At 35.2% G+C, this 22,289-nt stretch overlaps 1 protein-coding gene across 1 annotated transcript in view; it reads right to left on the reverse strand.

Moving 5' to 3' along the window:
* The window catches only part of LOC122792414 (xanthine dehydrogenase/oxidase-like), a 1,368,088-nt gene that overhangs the window by 472,070 nt on the left and 873,729 nt on the right, over positions 1-22,289 (reverse strand). The window contains exon 19 of the mRNA XM_044060203.1: positions 1,224-1,305. Within this exon, the coding sequence (XP_043916138.1) occupies positions 1,224-1,305 (82 nt within the window). The remainder of the gene's footprint in view (positions 1-1,223; positions 1,306-22,289) is intronic.

The following is a 22,289-nucleotide window of genomic DNA, read 5'->3' on the forward strand; positions in this document are numbered from 1 at the left end:
AGATTGCATATAGTGCCCCCTGTTACTATTCAGAATATTTCTTTATTTCAGTTAATATCTCATCTAGTTTACCTTTTGGCTTACTTATAGGTTTTATGGTTCAACATCAAGATTAGATAACTAAGGAAATAAATACATACATACATACATGCATGCACACATACGTAAATATGTACATAAAATAGCTCTAGGGTGCAAAAAAGTATGCATAAATGAGGCATTAAAATATATAAATAAAATGGCTGTAGGGTGTGTAATAGTATGCATAAATGAGGCATTACTTTCTCATACTTTTTTTAATTTCACACAAGTCTTGTACTATGTAACCTAAATACTCAGGACATTTTATCAATGTGTAAAAAGTACACTAACTGTAGAACTATGTAAAGAAATCTATTTAACAAGTGATTAGCTGTCTAATATGTTTCCACTATGAGTGGATGAATCTCGTACTGATGAGGAATGAAATCCCTGAAGTGCATTCCCTGAAGAAAATGCCCCAAAAAACACTTTTTAAGTATTTTTTGCAGGGGCAATCCCCCCTGCACTTGCTGATGTGGGGTCAAGCCCCCACGCACACCCCATCCACTTATATATGCCAACTCCATGATTGCACCAACTTAAAGAAGAGTGAAACTGCTCCCAAAAGTGCATCACTGCCAGCCAACTTGACAACAATAATTTCCTGTGGAGGAGCTCCAATAATTAGTAGGTTGAATTTTGGGCAAATAAAGCCTAAAAATTCAGTTTATATCCATCCACAGGTTATTCATATAATATATAGAGAGAACTTTTTAAGTGTTACTAGAAAAATTTAATTTAATTTTAAGTACCCCAGTATACTGTTTGCTGTTCCCACAGTGAAAAGTGGCATAAAGGGCCACTGATTTCTGGCTGCAATATATAGTATTGAAAATGTCACTTCTTCCCTTTTATAACTGCAGAACTGATGTTTTAAAGCTTTTCTCTTCCTGTCCATGTTAATAAATGATAGGTAATACCTCACAGAAAATTTAAAAATGTGTAAGACAGGCAAATTAAACTGATATGAAGGATGAGAAAATACATTTGTCATAACTAAATATAAAAAGCCTTTGTACCTACTTACAATGCCAAGAAAGACAAACATAATCCCCTTTTCCATTATGAGTTTTTACACATTAATTTTATTTACCAGGCATTAACATTTGCTAGTATGTTTATATAAAATGCATGTCACATACCTGGTTCATGAAAGAGACTGTAAAGCCAATTCCATATTGAGTGGGAATAATGGCCATTCCCCTTTTCTTCCAGCGGTGTTGTCTGTAAACATTAAAAATATTCTACTGTTAGTGCAAAGAATACTTTTAATGACTTTCTAGCAACTTGTAGTCAATTTCTTTTTGGACTGTTTCCCTTGGATTGTCTCCTTTTCAGTAGATGTAGCAAACATACAATATTAAATTAAATTTATGTGGTTTTACAAGTGACCAAGCTGTGTAGTTATGTTACAAGCAAATACGTATGCAAATGGCTGAAGGATGCTGTGTTTCATAAATTAAACACTTTATGTGATGTCAGATGCAGCATAGTGGATCAATGGCCTGATTTTTGCCTCAGCTCCTGAAGTCACTTCCAATCTGTGGTCAGTGCCTTTCTGCCATGTCTGTTCTGAATTTTTTCTAGGTAATCTGTCTCCTGCCACAAAAGTCTGTCAATTAGATATAATAAAACAGTCTAAAAACATGTATTAATTATACTTGCCTTTATGGCTAGCATCATAGCTGAAAAGGGTCCCTTACCCAGTCTACTTACCTGGCTAAAAATAATAAATACAATGGATTTTATAATTATTTAAAAGTGATTGCTCAACCAAACCAAAAGTTACTGAAAGTTTTTTTTAAATTATATCTATGACTTGTATAAATTATTAGCATAGTTTTCTAGTGACATTTTTCTCACTGTATACAAATATGAACTCTGATGAAAGTAAGTTACCACAACAGCACATTTTCCAATACATCACTGTTGCAGTAGCCTAAGCTATGCATGTTTAACAAACCTGCACTGGCCAGCTTCTTAAAGCTTTGGGCATTTTCCAGCATGCTTCTATAAAAGGCAGGAGGAGTGCTAAGAAGCTTCAGAGCATTGTTTTTGCCAAGAAGAAGCCAAGATCCCTGAATGCATGTGCTGGAAAGAAAGTAAACTATCTTTATAACTACATACAAAAAGGGTGACAGGAACCACACCATGGCAAGGAATCAAGAAAAACAACTGGAAAGAAGAATGAACTCTGAGAATGGTCCTAGCAAAGCCAATTCTGGAAATGGAAATGAAATCCAATGTTTAATGTTTTGTAAGGGTTTGTACTACAGGCCAGGTTGCTGTCTCTAGAATGTTCTAGACTCCACCACTTTCCACAAAGCTACAGAAGAAACCAATGCCTTGTTGAATGGTCTGTATCCCTGCCTGGAAGTGGCTTGTTGTGGCAAGTATAGCGAGCACTAATACCATAAGACAACCATGAAGAAATTATTAACTGGTTGCTATTTCCTATTGCCTTCATAGGAAGCAAACAGCTGGTCAGCTTTCCTGAAGGGTTAAGTTGTGTGTAGGTAGCATTTGAGCTGCCTGTGTACATTCAGAGAGTGAAGACTCCTTTCTCCCTTGTTCCTATGTTCAAGAAGGAAATCTTGGAGGTTAATGGTCTGGCTTAAGTAAACTCTGAAGCTACTTTAGACTTAAAAGTAGGCTTTATCACGGGTACTCTATTCTCATGACAAATGAGGTATGGTTAACTCACCGTAAGTGCTTCTGTCTCAGATACCCTCCTAGCAGATGAGAGAGCAATGAATAAAACATTCTTCCATGCTAATAATCTTAAATCCATCTAATGATCTGGTTTAAATATGGACTAAGCTTCTCAAGCACAAAACAGAGATCACAAAGATAGGTGGGCAGAAATGTAAAACTCTTTTCAAAAACTGTTTTGCTTGAACACTGCTAGAAAAGTGAAGAAAATAATCTAATGGCTGACAAACAGAAATGGCTGACAAACTTACCTTTACAGAAGAATATGACAAAGCACTGGACAGTAACACACAAATAATCAAGATCTAGTTGCACCCAGATTAGCTGGTAAGCTTGTCTTTTAGAGTGGTACCAACTAGAAAATCTTTTCTACTTGCCCATAAATGATTTCCCAGCAGTCACTTTTTTTTCCTCCTTAGATATCTGCATGTCCTCTGTAAAAAAAATGCCTAAAAGATATCAAAATTTTATTACACAAAAGAGAGTTCAGGATCTCGGATTTTACTTCCTCAGGAAGATTTTGAGACCCAAGCCAAGAAAGTCTCTTCAAAAGAGATTCAGAAATCACCACTCTGGAAGAAAACTCAGAGGCAGCATAAGTGCATTTCATTATAGCTTAGGCATCTGAGAAATAACTATCATAGACTCTTACAGAATTTTTTTAGCTAAGGTTAGCTAATAACTTCTGTATATTCTCAAAAGACGCATATGGGCTAGAAAATTTAACATCCTGAAAGTCAAAGTACTAGAATCTTACGTCTTCTTAACCAATGTATCCATTGCCTTCCCATCATTATCTGGGAGAATGGGATTAGAAGCAGTGACTAGTTTGACAGAAGCAGATTTAGATAGAGAAGTGACTGCTGGGTCTACCTTGGAATTAGAAAACAGAAACTTAATGAGACTAGGGTACTTTATATAAACTTTGGCAGTGTAGAGCTGTTTGACAGGAAAAAAAAAAAATACTCTAAAGCAGGTGACACAAGAGAAAAGGGAGTTGCGTCAGGCATTTCTAGCTTTATTAAAACAAAACATTTTCTGAATCCTAGAGGCTTCACTCTGTTCCCATTGAAAAACCTCACTCGTATTAAATACAGTTCTGAAAAGTAGATTTTTTTTTCATTTGAAATGTCTGCAAGAATGCTCTGTTCAGAATCTGAAATGTCAGCCAGAGCAACCGCCTCCTCTGAAAGGCTTCACTTTCCAACTGGAAAAATCACATCAGATTTAGAAGGAATTAATTTTCTCTTCCTGCCTGAAGACTAACTAACTTTTGAAGAAGATAAACATTTGAAATCTCAGGACCCACTACAGCGAATCCTAAAATTCAGAGACTGAATAGCCAAAAGAATGGATTTACATGTAATAAATCTAAGTTGCCATTTCAGATTCCCTCTTCTGCAGGTTTTCATTTCTTTTTTTTTTTTTTTTTTTTTTTTTTTTGTGGCTTTTGGGCATTTTAACAGAGAGCCATTGAAGAAGCAGCTGTCAATTCCTTTTGCAAATTCCAGATAATGATCTCTATCCATAGTGATAGATACAGGATGACATTTCATTACACCAACCACAGTGACCTTCAGTTTTACAGGCTCCTTAGGCACATTGGTCACAGCTTCCACATTCCCATCCTGGCTCAGTGAAACCCCTTCACCTGGCCCTTTCCTAGTCAGTGACAAAAGTGGTTCTTCCTGGTCAGCACTGGGGTTCCCTACAGCTGCAAAGGATATGACTAGCTCCTGGTCCTGGTGGCTGCTAAATCTACAACCAAAGGACCCGAAGAAGAAGAAGATAGGTGGTATGAGGATCAATAACTGGCCACTGCAGAATCACCCACCAGTGGCTTAGGCAATAAAGGAGCCAGAAATGTTCTCCAAGAATCCATAATAACTCTCTTCTTTTTGTGCATCTTGGAAGGTATTACCAATGAGACCATTTGCTGTTCCATAGGTAAGCTCAGGAGGAAGAACTGAGAGTTGGCAGTGTAACTTCGGGGTGTTGGTGAGTATACAAGAGAAGGAACTGGTGAATCCAAGGTAAGTATTATACTGGGAGTTCTCCACCAGCACAATATCCTTTCCCCAACACTCTAAGTCACCAGACAAGTATAGCTTTTAGCCCATAGTGGTATCAGAGCTGCAAAAGGTAGCTCACTCTCCTTTTGTGCAGAAGATTCTATTTCCACAACAGCTAGATTGATTGCTGACACACCAATGCAACATAAGGAGGGTGCTGCACATCCTTTTGATGAGATGTTAAACCAAGGTCCCATCTTTTTGATGTGGTGCTAGCTCAAGTGTATGTAAAAGATCCTATGCACCTATCAAAAAGAGTAGGGATCCTTTATTCAATACATTATTTACAATATTTACAAAATTTACAAACTAAATACTATTTACAATTATTTACATTATCTTATAACCATTTCCATCATTCAAGTAATGTTATACATACATTTTTCTTCACCTGCATTCATTTTATGACTCCCATGATTTTTCCCATAACCAAAATCATATTTTCTTTAATATTCCTGCAAACATCCATTCCATTAAATTTTTATTTATTTAACTTTTCATTCCATATCATCCACATTATATAAAATACCTTGTTATCTCTTTTGTAACAGATTTCCTTCTGATCCATATTCCATCATATCCATATTTATATTCTCTATTTTCATAGGATCATAGGTGTTTATTAGGCTAATGAGCACAAGGGCCTTTTTAAGCCTAGCCATGCATCCCAAATCACTGACAAGTTCTGATACCCTTGATAACTATAAGCATGGGCCTGGGAGATGAACCATTTACAGGTTACCTCTGTCCATTAGAGACATAGATGCCAAACCAGGGATGAATTTCTGGATTCTCGTCCAATTGTCCAAGTTGCACCTGAATTGGGTTAGGAAGGAACTCTGCTTCACATGGATGGGGAGCCTGTTCCATAGACAGTGTAGTCTCTTAGATACATACCTATCTCTCCAGCAAGGTCCTATTTATATCACAGGCAAGGTTTAAGTCTTTAGAATGGGTAATTCTGGTGCGGTTTGTTTTGTGGATATGCAGGAGTTCCATCAGAGTGGGGTCTGACAATGCCCTGAATGCCAGGCATAGATCTCCTCCTCAAAAGCCTGTAGGAGACAAAATACAGAGATAGGGCCTTGAGGTGGCCTGCATAGGACATATTACTTACGCCCTGTATTGTTTTAGTGAGGAACCTCTGTGAACGTTCCAATTGTTGAATATGCCTGGTTAGGTACATACCAAAGGGGGCATTGTACTCAATGATAGGTCTGATGAATGCTGAATAGAGTGGAACATTGACTTCACTGGACTTAGATGCCATACCTTTGTTTATAAGTTGTGCAACATAGAATGATTTCCTAACCACTGTAAACACATGATGATCAAAGGCTAGATTACTATCCATGTGTGTCCCTAAGTCCCTGACTACTGGGTCAACTCTAAGAGGTTTGTTGTCAATATGATAGTTACCAGGGATGGATGACTTCCCAAAGGATACTATTATGCATTTCTTGGTATTTAGTTTTAGTCCATGGCTCTGACACAAATTGTTTGTCTGTGTCAGCCCCTCCTGGAGAACATTTGTGTCAGTATGAGATTCAATGCCAGCTCCTAATTTGCAATCATCTGCAAATTTAGTCAGCCAGAGACCACTGACATCAGCCTTGACTTCTGAGAAGTAAATGCCAAAAATGAGTGGTCCAAAGACTGATCCCTGAGGGACTCCACTTGTGACTGGCCTCTTTGTGGAAGTGGACTCTCCAGTTCTAACTTCCTGGGTCTTGTCTGTGAGCCAGTTGACTATGCACCGGGTGACATACAGATTTGTACCTGACCTCTTGAGTTTGTCAACAATACCTGAGTGAGGTATTGTGTCAAATGCCTTGATCAGGTCAAGGTAGGCAGTGTGAATGACTTTGGCCTCATCCATTGCTTTGGTGACCTTCTCAAAGAAGTCAACCGGGTTGAGTAGGCATAATCTGCCCTTGACGAAACCAAACTGGGTTGGGTCCAGTGTCTGGAGGTTTACTATATCTCTATTGATAATCTCCATGATAATTCTTTCCATGGCTTTACATATAAGATTAGTGAGACTTATGGGTCTGTAGTTTCCATGGTCTGTAGATGGCCCATCTTTGTGCAGAGGTATGATTTTTGCCTTTCTCCATTCATGAGGCACGAAACCTGTTTGGGGGCTACAGTTTAATAGTAATTCCAGAGGCCTTGATAGGTCATGCTTCATGCTATTAAGAAGGCATCCTGGGATATTGACTGGACCGATTGATGCAGTGTTCTTGGTCTTAGAGAGAGTATTAAGGACCTGTTCCCTAGTGATAGTAGGGGGGGTTACATTTGATGATATTTCCTGAGGGAAGGTTGAGGGGAAGAGAGGGGTAAAGTTGGAGCTGAATTTATCAGCCAGGAGGTTTGTTATAGCTTCTGGATCAGTATAGGTAACTCCATTTACAATGAGCTCTGCGCACAATTGTGTATTGCCTTTGAGGTTGCGGACATAGCTAAAGAATGCTTTGTGGTTGTCCTTGGCCTGGAAGGCCAAACGTACCTCAAATTTGGCTTTGGTAGACTTTATTTGTCCCCTGAGTTCTTTATTTAGCTTGATGAGAGTGCTTTTATCTTGCTGGGTGCTGTGCCTCCTAAGTTTTGCCATGATTTTCTTCCTCCTGTTATACACCTCACTGCTTTTGTGATTCCACCAGGGTGGCTTGCTTTTTGAGTTAGTTCTTTACTTCTTCCCGGTGGGTACAGCTGCCTCTATGCAGCTATTGACATGCTTGTACAGGGTTTCTGTGAATAGTTCTGCATAGGCAGAAGTGTTCTCAGGGTTTATGGGGGCTTGACATTTTTCTAGAATCTCACTTAATAGTAGGGAATTAGACTTAGAATAGTTCCTGAATATTCCAGGTTTAGCTGGGGGTCAATGATTTATTTTTACTTCAAAGCAGACCATTTGTGGTCTGACCTTACCAGGGAAGGCATTACAGTAGGGAGTGTGCAGCAGTCTCCAGTATTAGTGAAGACCAAATCTAGTATGGTTGCACCCCTGGTTGGTGTATTGACTATCTGGTCCAGGTAGTTTGTGTTTACAAAATCTAGAAATCTCTGTGTATGTACATTTGGTATTGTCTAGTATTCCCAGTTTTCTTAATTTCTTCCAAATAATTGTCTTCACATAGCTTTTCCCTAATTCTCTTCACCCTTATGCATTTAAAAAAAAACATGTTTGATTGTTCCAAATTCACCATGATAACTGCATATTCTTTCTTCTGTTTTTATATGACATATTTGCTTTAGTTGGCAATTGTTTTATTGTTAATTTCCATAGGAAATCTCCACATTCAATGCATTTTTTCACCTTTCTATTCTCATTTTTATAACTTTTTTATTTTCTTCCTCCATCATTTCCCACAGATAAACAAATTAATACTTATTCCTTATCTTCAAATACCATGTTTTTCTGTCATCTTCAACCTCCCGTATCTTTATTTTCCCCACTACTTTCTTCTGATACCACTTTAGTTCCCCATTCATAGCTTCTCTATCCCTTTTAAATTTACTCATCATGCATCATATTTTTACATTTTTCTTTCATTATTATACATATCAATTACCCTTTTTCCTCTTTTATCCATGTCAACATTTTAGGTGAATGTAATGATGCTGCATATACCACCAAATTTATCAAATCCATCCCTCCTTCTTCTTCCTTAACATATAATACTCCTCTCTTTACAAATTAATCTACTTTAATCTAGTTCCCCATATAAATAAAAACACAGTTGTCATTAATTCTTTTTTATACATAGGTTCATAAATTAGTACTAGGTTAACTGCCCATGGGGGGCTATTATAAGCCTAGCCAATTACCCCATGTCAGAATCAAACCCTGCACCTTGTGTCTATAAGGTAAGCACCCCATGAAATGAAATGTTTGCTAAATATGCAATTTTTTCCTAAAAATACAGAATTTATTAAATATACTTTCTTTTTATATGACAACTTGTATGTTCTCCAAAATAAACATACATTTCTTATTTTTTTCTATCATTTATTTCCATTGTTGCATCTTAACTTCCTTATTTCCAAATGTTATGCCCAATATTTTTCTTTCTTTCGTGTTAAACTGAATATTTCCTATTTTATCTTTTATTCCTAAACCTATATTTTATCTCTGTTTATATTCATGCCTATCACTCTTAAATGCTTAAGAAGTTGTTCAATGGCTACTTCAATTCATTCTTTGTTCTTAGTCATTAAAACTATGTCATCCACATATGAGAACATAATTGACACTCTAATACCTTTTATGTTTCTATATTTTGCTTCCTATTATGATGTATTCATTTTACTCTAACAACCATATTCATAACTAATGCAAATAAAATACTACTCATTGTACATCCTTGTCTGGAAGTGCTACAGAATCCTGAAAGCCCAACATCCTGAAGCCCAAAATCCTGAGACCAAAATCCTGAAAATTCAAGATCCTGAAAACTCAAAATCTTGAAAACTCAAGATCCTGAAAACACATAAGATACCTACACTTAATATACCCCAGAACAAGTACATACAGAAACAAATAAAACAAAAAACATATTACTCTTCTCCAAGTATAAGCAGGGGGCAATCCCCCCTGCACCCCCCATGTAGGGGGCTGCTCCCCCCGCATCCCCTACTTCTTAAATATAACAACTCCAAGATTACACTTCAGTACACTAAGTGCAATCTTGGAGTTGATATATTTAAGTAGCAGGGGGTGTGGGGGTGCAGTCCCCCACATGGGGGGTGCAGAGGGGCTTGCCCCCTGCTTATACTTGGAGAAGAGTAATATGTTTTGTGTTTTATTTGTTTCTGTATGTACTTGTGCTAGAGTATAGTAAGTGTTGGTATCTTATGCGTTTTCAGGATTTTGAACTTTCAGGATTTTGGTTTTCAGGATTTTGAGCTTTCAGGATTCTGTAGCACTCCCCCTTGTCTAATACCACTATTCATGTCTATTTCTTAAACCATCATTTCACAACCAGTCTTATTTTCTTTTTTTTTCATATGCTGTAACAAATATCTTTAATATCTTCTCATTTAAACTATATATTCTTTCATTATATCCTATAACATTTCATGCTGCATCTTGTCAAATGCTTTATCCAACTCCCTGCCATGATTTTAACTTTTCTTTTTCTATTCATTATATTATCTACAAATTCTCTTCTGATTTCCTTTCCTTTCCCAAATATTGTTTCTTCTAATAACTTATTTTATTTTCCAATCTCATTTCTATTACCATAAAAATTTCTTAACTCCTACACATATTTCTTCTTATCTAAAACCTTCCTCTAACCATTCAACTCTTTGACAAAATACTTCATCTGTCACTCTAACATATTCTATACCATGCAACCCTGTTGTTAATTCAACATTTACCAACTTTAACACATTATTCACTTCTTCCATTATTATTATTATTTTTCCAATTCTTTGTTATCCTGTTCTGTTAATTGTTTAACTTTCCACTTTTGTTTTCCTTTTACCTTATTTTATTTGAATATTCTTTCTATATATGTTTTACTACATTCATTATTCCATGCTGACTCTACACGTTTGCCTCTCTCATTTCTTATTACTATTATTATTCTTTTTAATTTCTTTTTCTGTACTACTCAAATACAATGCCAGCTCTTCCTTTTTCCCTTGTAAAAATAACTTTGTTTAAACAACAGCTTTTTGATCTTCTCTTGATTCATCTCATTTAATTCTTTTTCTCTGTCAAAAAATTCTTTCTTATTTCTTTCTAAATCTCTAAATGCATAATTACTTGCTTCTTTATATTTCTTCTTCACCTCTTTTCTCTTTAAACTTTGCCGTTTCAGACTATATTTTCTATATTTATCTTTGAAACGTATCCACCACAATGTCCAGTTCTTGTAAAATTCTTTCATACCTACATGATCTTTCCATAATTATTTAATTACTTCTATACCTTTCTTATCTAATTCTTTCTCATTTAAACTTTTAATGCCTTTTCCTATTTTTGTATATCCACTTATTTCTTGAATCTCTATCTAAATTGATAAATAATCTGAAAATCCAGCATCTTTTGTTACTTCTTGTATAAATTTTAAACTTTCTGAAGCAATAAAATAATCTATCTTCTTAAATTGTTTCTTTTATATGGCCATTGTTTATTATCCTAAATACATAATTTCTTCTTTTTATCACTTCTAACACTGTTTTAATGTAATTACCCCATTTTTAAATTTCTTATGTTACAATTAAAATGAGCCACTAATACCAAATCCAAATACCAAATCCATATTCACACTTACATAATTTAGCATCTTTTTAAACATACTCTATCTTGCTTTTTTGTTATATACTGCTATAATTCTAAAAACCTGACCTTTCCATCTCATATCTACAATAAATACCCTGATCATTATTAGCAATGTACAATCCAACATTTATATTGATCTTTTTATACAATATTCTTATACAAGAACATTTCTGACCTCCCCATAGTTTTTCTGTTTGAAAACCCTCTTCTTCTGTTAATATTATTGCATTTTCTAATACAATCAATTCCATATTAAGTGCTGCACACCATTCTAATTCCCCTATTATTCTTTTAAGATTCTTTATACTGTTTACATTTATTGCTAGAATCCTCAAGTCTACATTTGTTAAATTTTCCTCCTATTCTTATTTATTCTTTCCCTTTTTCTCTCTTCTTAGCCTTTCCCTTTTTATTTTCTTTTTTACTTAAACCCTTACATTTTCTCTTCCTATCTTTTACTCTTTTCCCCAGTATAACATTTTCTTCCCTTCACCACACTCCAATTCAGCTCTTCTTCCTCATTCATTTCTCGCATGCCTTCATATATTTTTCTTTCTTCTTTTCTTCTATTATCTATCAGTTCCTCTTCTTGCCATTTTCTTTGGTCTTGTTCTATCCCTTGCTCAATATCTTGCTCTTTACTAACTCCCTCCTTATGTTCTTCTATATTTCCCTTAAAGTCTATCCTCAAATGGCATGTTCTTTCACATTTAAAACATTTTAATTCACATTGTTTGCATCATGACCCATTCTACCACAAATAGTACATTTCTTTTCATCAGAACTACTAATTAAATGATCACTTTTTCCTTAAAAAATGCTGCTTCCAATATTTCAGTGTACCTTTGTTAACATCTACATTTATCATACTTGGAATGTGCACTATTTTATCATTTTCCATTTTTAATACATTACATTCATAGCCCTCAGTCCACAGACCTTTATTATCACAGATGTTAGTAATGTCCATCACTTCTTTACACACAGTCTTTAAATAGTCTTTTAGTTACTCTTTGTCATCTTCTGTTTAAAATTGAACATATATTTTCTTTTTTGTCTCTCTATTAAATGCTTAAAATACATATACATTTCATGAGCTACACTTTTTAACTCATTTTGTCCCAGCAACATTTTCATATATTAACCTGATTTAAATATAATGTCGCAAAAAGCATCTTTATTATATGACTAAATGGACTTATCTCTCAAGGAGAAATACCCAACGGTGTTATTATATTGTATCATATATCATACCTGTCCAGTTTCTTTTCTTCTTTACAACTTACTCTTACTAAATACTCCTTTTTTCCTCAATTTTATCTTACTCATCTCTCTCTTTTTACCCTCTTTCTCCATATCTGCATATGATTTATTCTATAAGACCATCACCACTTCCTAAATCTTACCCATTATGTCTGCCCACAAAAATCAGGTTCTTACTTTCCAGTGCACTTTGATTCAATAAATTCTGCAATAAAACATCCTGCAACCCTCCCAACTGAAGGATTGCTATAATACATCCTTTCTGGCCTTCGTTTTCATCTTCAGTCAATTGCTGCTGGAATATCACTTCTGAATCCTGAGAAGTTTCGACCACCTTCACATTTTCATAAACATACGCTTGATATGTGCAAAGATGTTCCCTGAAGGCTTGCATACTTTCATAACTTCTGAGCTATTTCTGGCTTCCTCCTGCAAAGGCATGACTGCCTTGCACCAAACAACAACAACTCTGATTACTTCTGCTCATCCACTGCCTTATCATTACTTAACTGTTTATTTTGGTATAACAACTCCACTACAATGCTTTCTCCCGCCATGTTTCTTCCTGCTTCTCTGATCCACCTCTGTGTCTGGAACAAAAGCAGGAATTGTAGCAATGAAATGCTTCCCTCACTTGAACAGTGTAGGGGAAGTTCCCCAACACCCTGGCCAAGTTTCTCCGAGCTGAAGAAAACAGGCCAATAGTCTAGTGGGCTACCATGGTTAACAAAGGACAAATAAAAATAAGTAAAACTTTTTCCCTCATAAAAAGTTCACAAAAGCACTAGGAATATATAACACATAAAATAACTATGTCTGTCCCTTTAATTTATTTCCTAAGCACATACACAAAGAATTCCTGTACAAAACATAATATTCCTCACAGATTTCAGTTTAGAAAGGAAGGCTTTCCCCAGTGGGGACTTATCTGCCCAACTTAAAGATTGAAGCTGACTGACAGGTGGCCAGGTGAGAAGTGCTATCTTTGGTAGTAAAAAAGCTCTTCAGCTGTTTGGTACTCCTCCTGCCCTTTGAAGGAGTGTTCCATGTGCTTCTGGCAGGGAAAGTATCTAAAAGGTGCCCAAAGCTTTTGGAAGCTAGCTCTTGCAGGCATGGTAAGCCCACATAGTTTAGGCTACTGCAACCGTGATCATATTAAACATTCATAGTTCTGATAATCATGACAGTAAAAGGCAAACAGCATGTTTTATCTTATAGGTTAAAGTTTGAGGTTTAAGTATTTTGACAGTTTTAAAATGTTACCAATATGCAGAACAATCACTTGAACAAACTATACTAACCAACTAGGGAATCACAATTTCTGTAAGTATCAGTGTAATACAAAACCATTATAAAATGTCACTTCTGAGGGGTGAAGCAGGAGGTTTGAAATTATGAAGCCTTGTTCTCAAGCTCACAGAACTTGAAAGTGGAAGGGATGAAAATCAAACACATGGCAACTGAATACAGTGAATTTGTGTCAATGCTAGTGCACTGTACCTTGTAGATATATGTAATCTGTATGTAGTCCCATGAATAAGAGTTACATTATAGACATCAACATCTGACATCCCATTTAAACATCATCAAATTATTTTTATATATATATATATATATATATATATGTGTGTGTGTGTGTGTGTGTGTGTGTGTGTGTGTGTGTGTGTGTGTGTGTGTGTGTATGTATGTTTGTGTGTGTGTGAGCAAGAGAGTTAATGAGACAAATGCAAATCTTGCTCTGGCAGATTAGTGAAGGACTGGGAAGTGAAATAAATAACTGCTAATTAATCAAAATAATAAAAGCACAAATGCAAATATACCAAACGCATAGCCAAAGTATAACAGTTTAATATGTGGTTAGCGCTTTCACAGGTAACCTTAGACCTCTTCCTCACACCAAATTCAACCTTACTCAGACTTCATTAATATATAATATTTTTAAAATCTCATGAACCAATAAAAACACTTCTACACTACAATGTAACTCTCCGTGAGTGTTACAATGTATCCTGTTAGCAGCGCAGGTTTTCATTAAAAGAACAAACTCCCTCAAGAGACTATATGTGCAGTTATATACAATCTCTCTTAGAGTTAATACTAATACTTAAACATGCATAAACTCTTAGAAATGCTAAATATCATAGACTTACTATAAACTATGACTCTAACATGTCTATCATATCTACGTCTGAGATCATATAAGAATAAAATATCAATACTTAAAATGCAAGGATATGTTTGTGTGTGTGTGTGTGTGTGTGTGTATATATATATATATATATATATATATATATATATATATATATATATGTATACACACACACACACACACACACACACACATATATATATATATATATATATATATATATATATATATGTATATAAAAAGCAGAATATATATCTGACAGCCATATGAAAACACTGAAAACAACAAATTCTACACTACATTACATAACTTCATAACCTGATTCAATAATAAACTGACATAAATGTCAAAGAACAAAGGCCTGCTTATAAGTAAAAATAAAAATAAAACTACAACATATCTCGATGCCTGTGATCATATACACACACACATATATACACACACACACATATATATATATATATATATATATATATACATATATATATATATATATATATATATATATATATACATATATATATATATATATATATATATATATATATAAATATATAAAAGCAATTAGCGATATATCCATTCTATGTAAATACACACCTATAACTAAGGTAAAATATGTAAAAAAAGTATCTATACAAACACCTGCCTTTCAGTGCTGGTTTGAGTGGTAGAGATCCATTTAAACCTTTAAGACCATCCGCAATTAATTTAATGATTCATTTCATTTTATTGTATTTTGTCCTATTTCTAATGTTGTTGATTTTTTTGGAAACAACTGTTAATTGTTACACCTAACAGAAATTTGAAAGGAAGCATATTTTTTTCTTGACAGTTTTCAGTATAATGAAGTTAGCAGTGCTTTCTTGGTTTGCACATCACAGATTACAAAGGATAGCAGGGTCACCAGGAACAACACATGGCCATACCCATCAGAGATAAAAAAGCACACTATTATGTTTGAAACTGAAAATAATAAAACTATTACTATCAGTCAAATATTTTTACAGCATAAAGCTTAGTTATCTGTACAAACTCATTAGCTAGATAGCAGACAGTCATTAAAATGTATTACCACATTTGAAGAGCATAATTAATGCTAGTAAAGCATACAATAAGCAGACAGACAATTTGATTCCCATGTGATCAATGGCTAGAATATGGTGGAGGTTTCCTTGTGTTGTCACCTAATTCTGAGCAGGCTATGAGAGGTAGACTTAGGAAGCCAACTGTGAAACTACTACAGAAGCACAACTCTTGAAAGTCTTCTAATCTGGCACTAGTCTCAAAATAATCACAGGATAAACCTGGCAGCAGTTACAAGCTAATCTACAATACATGACAGACTACTAAATGTTAATGCCCTCACTAGTCTTCATGTCCCACTGAAAAGGCTTCAAATAGTGAAAATATCACTACTTATTCTTTCAAAATGGAGTTGTTTATAAGGCCGTAAATAAGCAACTTTTACTTATTTTTTCTATGAGGTTTTGACCTTATAATACTCTTCATATGTAACACTCAAGACACAGGCTACCAGTCCCCTTCCCTGGAGAGTTACTGCACTAGATTTCCAAACTATATTTATAATGCATGCCATATCCATATTTGCATATGTCACTTACATTTTGAAGTCCACCATTACCTGATTTATCATTCTAGAATAATTCTTTAATATTTTTACTTTTCTTGGAAATAAATTTAGATTGTGAACTAAGATATTCCACTACTTCTTTCTGGAACAAAATTAAAGTCATTTTTTTATGTATTATTCATGTAATCATACCAACTATCTTTATTATAAGGTATCATCATAGTATTATTCATTTTTCTATTGGAGGTTGCACCTAATTGTGCATTGTGCGGCCGTATCCATAATAAAGGGAGATATGTACCTATTTGCTGTTTTTCTTTTTAACTATCTATGCTCTATGTTCTGATAATAGTACCCTAGGGTACTCCCTAGCATCAAAACTTTAAATTAATATAATCAATTATTCTATAAATGTAGTATTATAAAATATAATCCTGGCCAAATGAACCATTTGCCCTATGACAATAATTCTTTTTGGATGTGGGGGATGACAAATATTATAATGTAAAGCATGTTATTAGCATATGTTACCCTCCTGTAAATATTAGTATTGAATTGTTTATTATTCTTGTCACATATAACAATTAAGTCTAAATAACTTCTGTCCTAGAGACATCTTGAGAAAATTAGTTGTTGCATTAATAAATTCTAAAAATGCCATTAAAACTATTTTTATATTATTCTATGCAATAAAAAATATTATCTCAGTAACATTCATGAAAATAAAAGCTTTCAAAAAACTTTGATTTGTAAAAAAGATCATTTCCTAGTAAACCATGATGATATTAACAAAATGCAGGGACAAGCTATTCCTGATACTTGATGATAAAAATCCCCCTTCAAAAATTGCATAATTAAATTTCAGTACTAGTTCAATGAATAACATTAACAAATGTATTTCACTTTTTTTGTTAAAGCTTTACACTCCAATAGAATTTCATAGTTCCAGTCCAAACCAATCTCATGGGGACGCAAGTGAATACATCTGCAACATCATTAGTCACTAATAATGTATCATCAGTAATAAAAGTATTATTTAAACTCACTAAAATGCCACAACCCTTCATTAAATGTGAATAAAAAAGAACTAAACAATTTTAATTTTCTATCAGATTGATCATCATTAGTTGTGTAACTGACCCTCCCAAATTAATTATTGGTTGCAATGGGGAATCATAAATAGATTTATGTACCTCTGGTACCCCAAACTTAGTGGATATCATTGTTCTGGACAACTTTAAGCATTCATATAGCTCATTAGTAAGTTGTTGTTCTGTTGTTGCATAAGTGTATAATGTGTATATATATATATATATATATATATATATATATATATATGTGTGTGTGTGTGTGTGTGTGTGTGTGTGTGTGTGTGTGTGTGTGTGGGTGTGTGCGCACGTGCACATCCAATAGCACTGTTAATTTCCTCTAATAAACCCATAGCATAAACTGAATCATTATGCAACATTGTAGACATCTTAGTAATGCAATTTAGCATATCCATGATGACAAGTCTGCTACCTTAACTGGTTTCATAATTCTTAGATCATTTGCATGGAGACTATTTAATAAGTCATATTCATTAGCGTCTAGGTTATTTTAATACATTATTTAAATATTACATTTCTTCTTATATCTCATTCACACATTTCTTCAGACAAATATATAGCTGGATATAATTGAGGAATGAAAACACTTTTCCTTTTTGAACGTCTGATATATTATTTAAAAAACTTCAAATTTAAGTTTCTGGTAAATAATTATTCTAATAAAATATGTCCCAAATCAGTGTATGGACGGCATCATATGTGAAACCATATTTAAACAATCTAAAATAAATTTAATTGACAGTTAATAATCTATAATTATAAATCTTAAAATATTGATTAGTTTCAATGATAGTATTTGCATTTGTTCTATCAGTTGTTATTAATTTTCTTCCCCATTCCCTCTACTGAAATGTCTGTAACTGTCTTTCCTGTTCAGCCTGTTTTGTCGGTTGAAATTCACCTTGTCCACCCTGCTGTTGTTTCTACTGATTAATTAATCTCCCTGAGTGACTCAAGGTAGAAATTCTAAAGGCTTGTCAAGAATCAGCTTGGATGTCTCATAAATTATTCTTGCATCAGTAAACTTGTCACCCTCAGATGTATAATTGTTATTAACAGAATTTTTAGGCTGCAGATACACATGGTTCTGTTCTTATTAGTGCTACTGTCATCATCATCATCAGGATATATATATATATATATATATATATATATATATATATATATATATATATATATATATATATATGTCCCAATGAACCAAGACAAAGGAAATAAGCCAATGCAGCCAAACTCAATAAAGACTTGGTACAACTTATTCAAAAACTAGTCCTCTGCGAATCAATAAACCAGAATAAAAGGTAAAACTAGAAGCTTTTTAATAAACGTTAGCGCTTTCAAGAAACAAGTTCTCTTCCTCAGACGTTACAACTGAAAAATGCATGTCTAAACATTTAAATACAGGATTCCACATCACACACACTTACATCACTTCCTGCTCACTGCTGTAGCCTTAAAGCAACAGTACTATCTTGTTCCTACAAAACAAGCCAATGTGACACACACACGTTAAAAGTTAAAAGATTAATCCTCTAGAATCATAAAAACATGTTATAAATGAGACAATATGAACTGGAGGCAGTATACAAGTAATGTAAAATATATACTGACAAAAATCATCATCTCAGGGATCTCGCCTTCAAAATGGGTTTTAGGGGAACATAATCATTAAGTCCTACTCCTCTATGGGCTGCCAGACGAAAATTCCATTTAATTTCCATTTGTTCTGTCAAATTAGTAAGATCCCCACCACGCACACCAGGTTTCATGACCTGCAGTACTTGAAACAAAAAAGTGTGGTCGCTACCGTGCCTAAGCATATGTTTAGATATGGCACTATAGGTTTCATTTCTCCCAAATGCATATAAGTGGTCCCTTATTCGCTCTCTAAGGGACCTGTTAGTTTTACCCACATAAAAACTGAAGCAGGTCTGACAGCATGCAACATATACCACGTGCCTGGTATTGCAGTCAGACCTGCTCCTAATTTCCCAAAGTCGTCCATCATTCGAATTTCGAAAATACCTGGATGTATCTATAAACTGGCACTGTTGACAAGAGCCACATCTCTTAGTGCCAAACTGCCAGGCTGGAACCAATTGTTGTTCATTAGCACATAGATCTGGGAAACAAAGTAGCTGCTTCAAGTTTGACTTATTGCTAAACGCATATTGTGGGCAGTTACCTACTAGATTTCGTATACTTGGATCCACCATTAGAATGCTCCAATTATCCATGATAGTACGCTGTACAAAGGATGTATTATTACCCAAAGGTAATGTTAAAAAAGGTTGAATAGTTGGCTTAACTGGGACTTTCCTATCATATCCATGACTTGAAAAATAGGGTTTACCTCTAGTTCCCCTCATTTGTGTCACCTAGGAGACCTGTAAGAGTTTGTTGATTGTTCTACGCTACAAGATGAGGTGTTATTATCTACGCTAGATGTTACATCACTCTTTACCTGTATACCCAATGGGGTTGGTATCCAAATGGTGAGGTCTGTATTGAATGGATTTATGTCAAGCACTGAGACAGATTTTTTTATGTCTATTATTAGAAGTGGTACTAGACAACAACTATTTTTTGTTCATGGATATTCTTTACCGACAGGTATCAGGAGTAGCAATGGGCACCAGTTGTGCCAACTCCTATGCCAACTTGGTGATGGTGGCCTGGGAGAGGGAGGTCATACTCAATAACCCCAGTATTGTTTTTACAGGCGATTTGTGGATGACCTCTTTCTTCTATGGCAGGGGACTGGTGCCTCGCTACTCTCGTTCCATGAACAACTTAATAATTTGGATGGTTTTTTGAAATTCACCATGAAGTTTTCATCCATTTCTATTGATTTTTAGATACCACTGTGCATTATGTAGGGCACACATTCCACACTAGTGTCTATAGAAAACCCTGTCATACTAACTCCTTTCTCTCTAGGGATAGTATGCATAATCAAAGAGTTTTTACCAATATCATAAAGGGGCAAGCATTGAGAGTTTCACGTCTCTGCTCTCGAGATCAAGATTTTTTGAGAGAATTAGAGGCACTGAAGATCTCCTTTGTTGATAGAGGCTATATGCCTGTAGAGATCAATAATATATGTGAGCAGGTGACACAAATGAGGGGAACTAGAGGTAAACCCTATTTTTCAAGTCATGGATATGATAGGAAAGTCCCAGTTAAGCCAACTATTCAACCTTTTTTAACATTACCTTTGGGTAATAATACATCCTTTGTACAGCGTACTATCATGGATAATTGGAGCATTCTAATGGTGGATCCAAGTATACGAAATCTAGTAGGTAACTGCCCACAATATGCGTTTAGCAATAAGTCAAACTTGAAGCAGCTACTTTGTTTCCCAGATCTATGTGCTAATGAACAACAATTGGTTCCAGCCTGGCAGTTTGGCACTAAGAGATGTGGCTCTTGTCAACAGTGCCAGTTTATAGATACATCCAGGTATTTTCGAAATTCGAATGATGGACGACTTTGGGAAATTAGGAGCAGGTCTGACTGCAATACCAGGCACGTGGTATATGTTGCATGCTGTCAGACCTGCTTCAGTTTTTATGTGGGTAAAACTAACAGGTCCCTTAGAGAGCGAATAAGGGACCACTTATATGCATTTGGGAGAAATGAAACCTATAGTGCCATATCTAAACATATGCTTAGGCACGGTAGCGACCACACTTTTTTGTTTCAAGTACTGCAGGTCATGAAACCTGGTGTGCGTGGTGGGGATCTTACTAATTTGACAGAACAAATGGAAATTAAATGGATTTTTCGTCTGGCAGCCCATAGAGGAGTAGGACTTAATGATTATGTTCCCTAAAACCCATTTTGAAGGCGAGATCCCTGAGATGATGATTTTTGTCAGTATATATTTTACATTACTTGTATACTGCCTCCAGTTCATATTGTCTCATTTATAACATGTTTTTATGATTCTAGAGGATTAATCTTTTAACTTTTAACGTGTGTGTGTCACATTGGCTTGTTTTGTAGGAACAAGATAGTACTGTTGCTTTAAGGCTACAGCAGTGAGCAGGAAGTGATGTAAGTGTGTGTGATGTGGAATCCTGTATTTAAATGTTTAGACATGCATTTTTCAGTTGTAACGTCTGAGGAAGAGAACTTGTTTCTTGAAAGCGCTAACGTTTATTAAAAAGCTTCTAGTTTTACCTTTTATTCTGGTTTATTGATTCGCAGAGGACTAGTTTTTGAATAAGTTGTACCAAGTCTTTATTGAGTTTGGCTGCATTGGCTTATTTCCTTTGCCTTGGTTCATTGGGACATATACATTGTTATTCTTGCTTTGGGTTTGGAGTTGTTTATATATATATATATATATATATATATATATATATATATATATATATATATCTTATATATATCTATGGGTCTACTTTACATTACCGAACCGACAATTCACCGACACACAAAACACCGACCCCAAATAACCGAAAACACACAACACCGACAACTCACAAAACCGAACACCATTACACCGACACAAACAACGTAAACTACATGACACACAATGACATATCCACTAACCTTAACCCAAACCCTAACCCTAAGGTCCGACACTACTGCACAGTTACCCTACCCGCACCTTAACCCTAACTCACTTAACCCACCCCTACACCTAAAGACTGTCACTATTGCACACTTAACCTACCTGCACCCTAACCCTAACTCACTTAACCCACCCTAAAACATAAAGCCCGTCACTATCGCACACTCACCCTACCCGCACTCTAAACCTAACTCACTTAACCCATCCCTAAACTACAGTCCGTCACTATCACACACTTACCTTACCCAAACCCTAATTCCGACACTGCCGCACACTCACCTTTCCCACACCCTAACACAAAAATCCCACAATATCGCACACTTAACTGACCACTCCTAAATCCGTCACTATTGCACACTTACCGAGTCGCGCTCACACGTTACCCTTGTCGGTCTTTCAGCTGTCGGCAAATCACCGTTTCGGTCAACT

This window comes from Protopterus annectens, chromosome 1.part2 (genome assembly GCF_019279795.1).
Source record: "Protopterus annectens isolate FY-2018-M chromosome 1.part2, PAN1.0, whole genome shotgun sequence".
In the NCBI taxonomy this organism is placed as follows: domain Eukaryota; kingdom Metazoa; phylum Chordata; order Ceratodontiformes; family Protopteridae; genus Protopterus; species Protopterus annectens.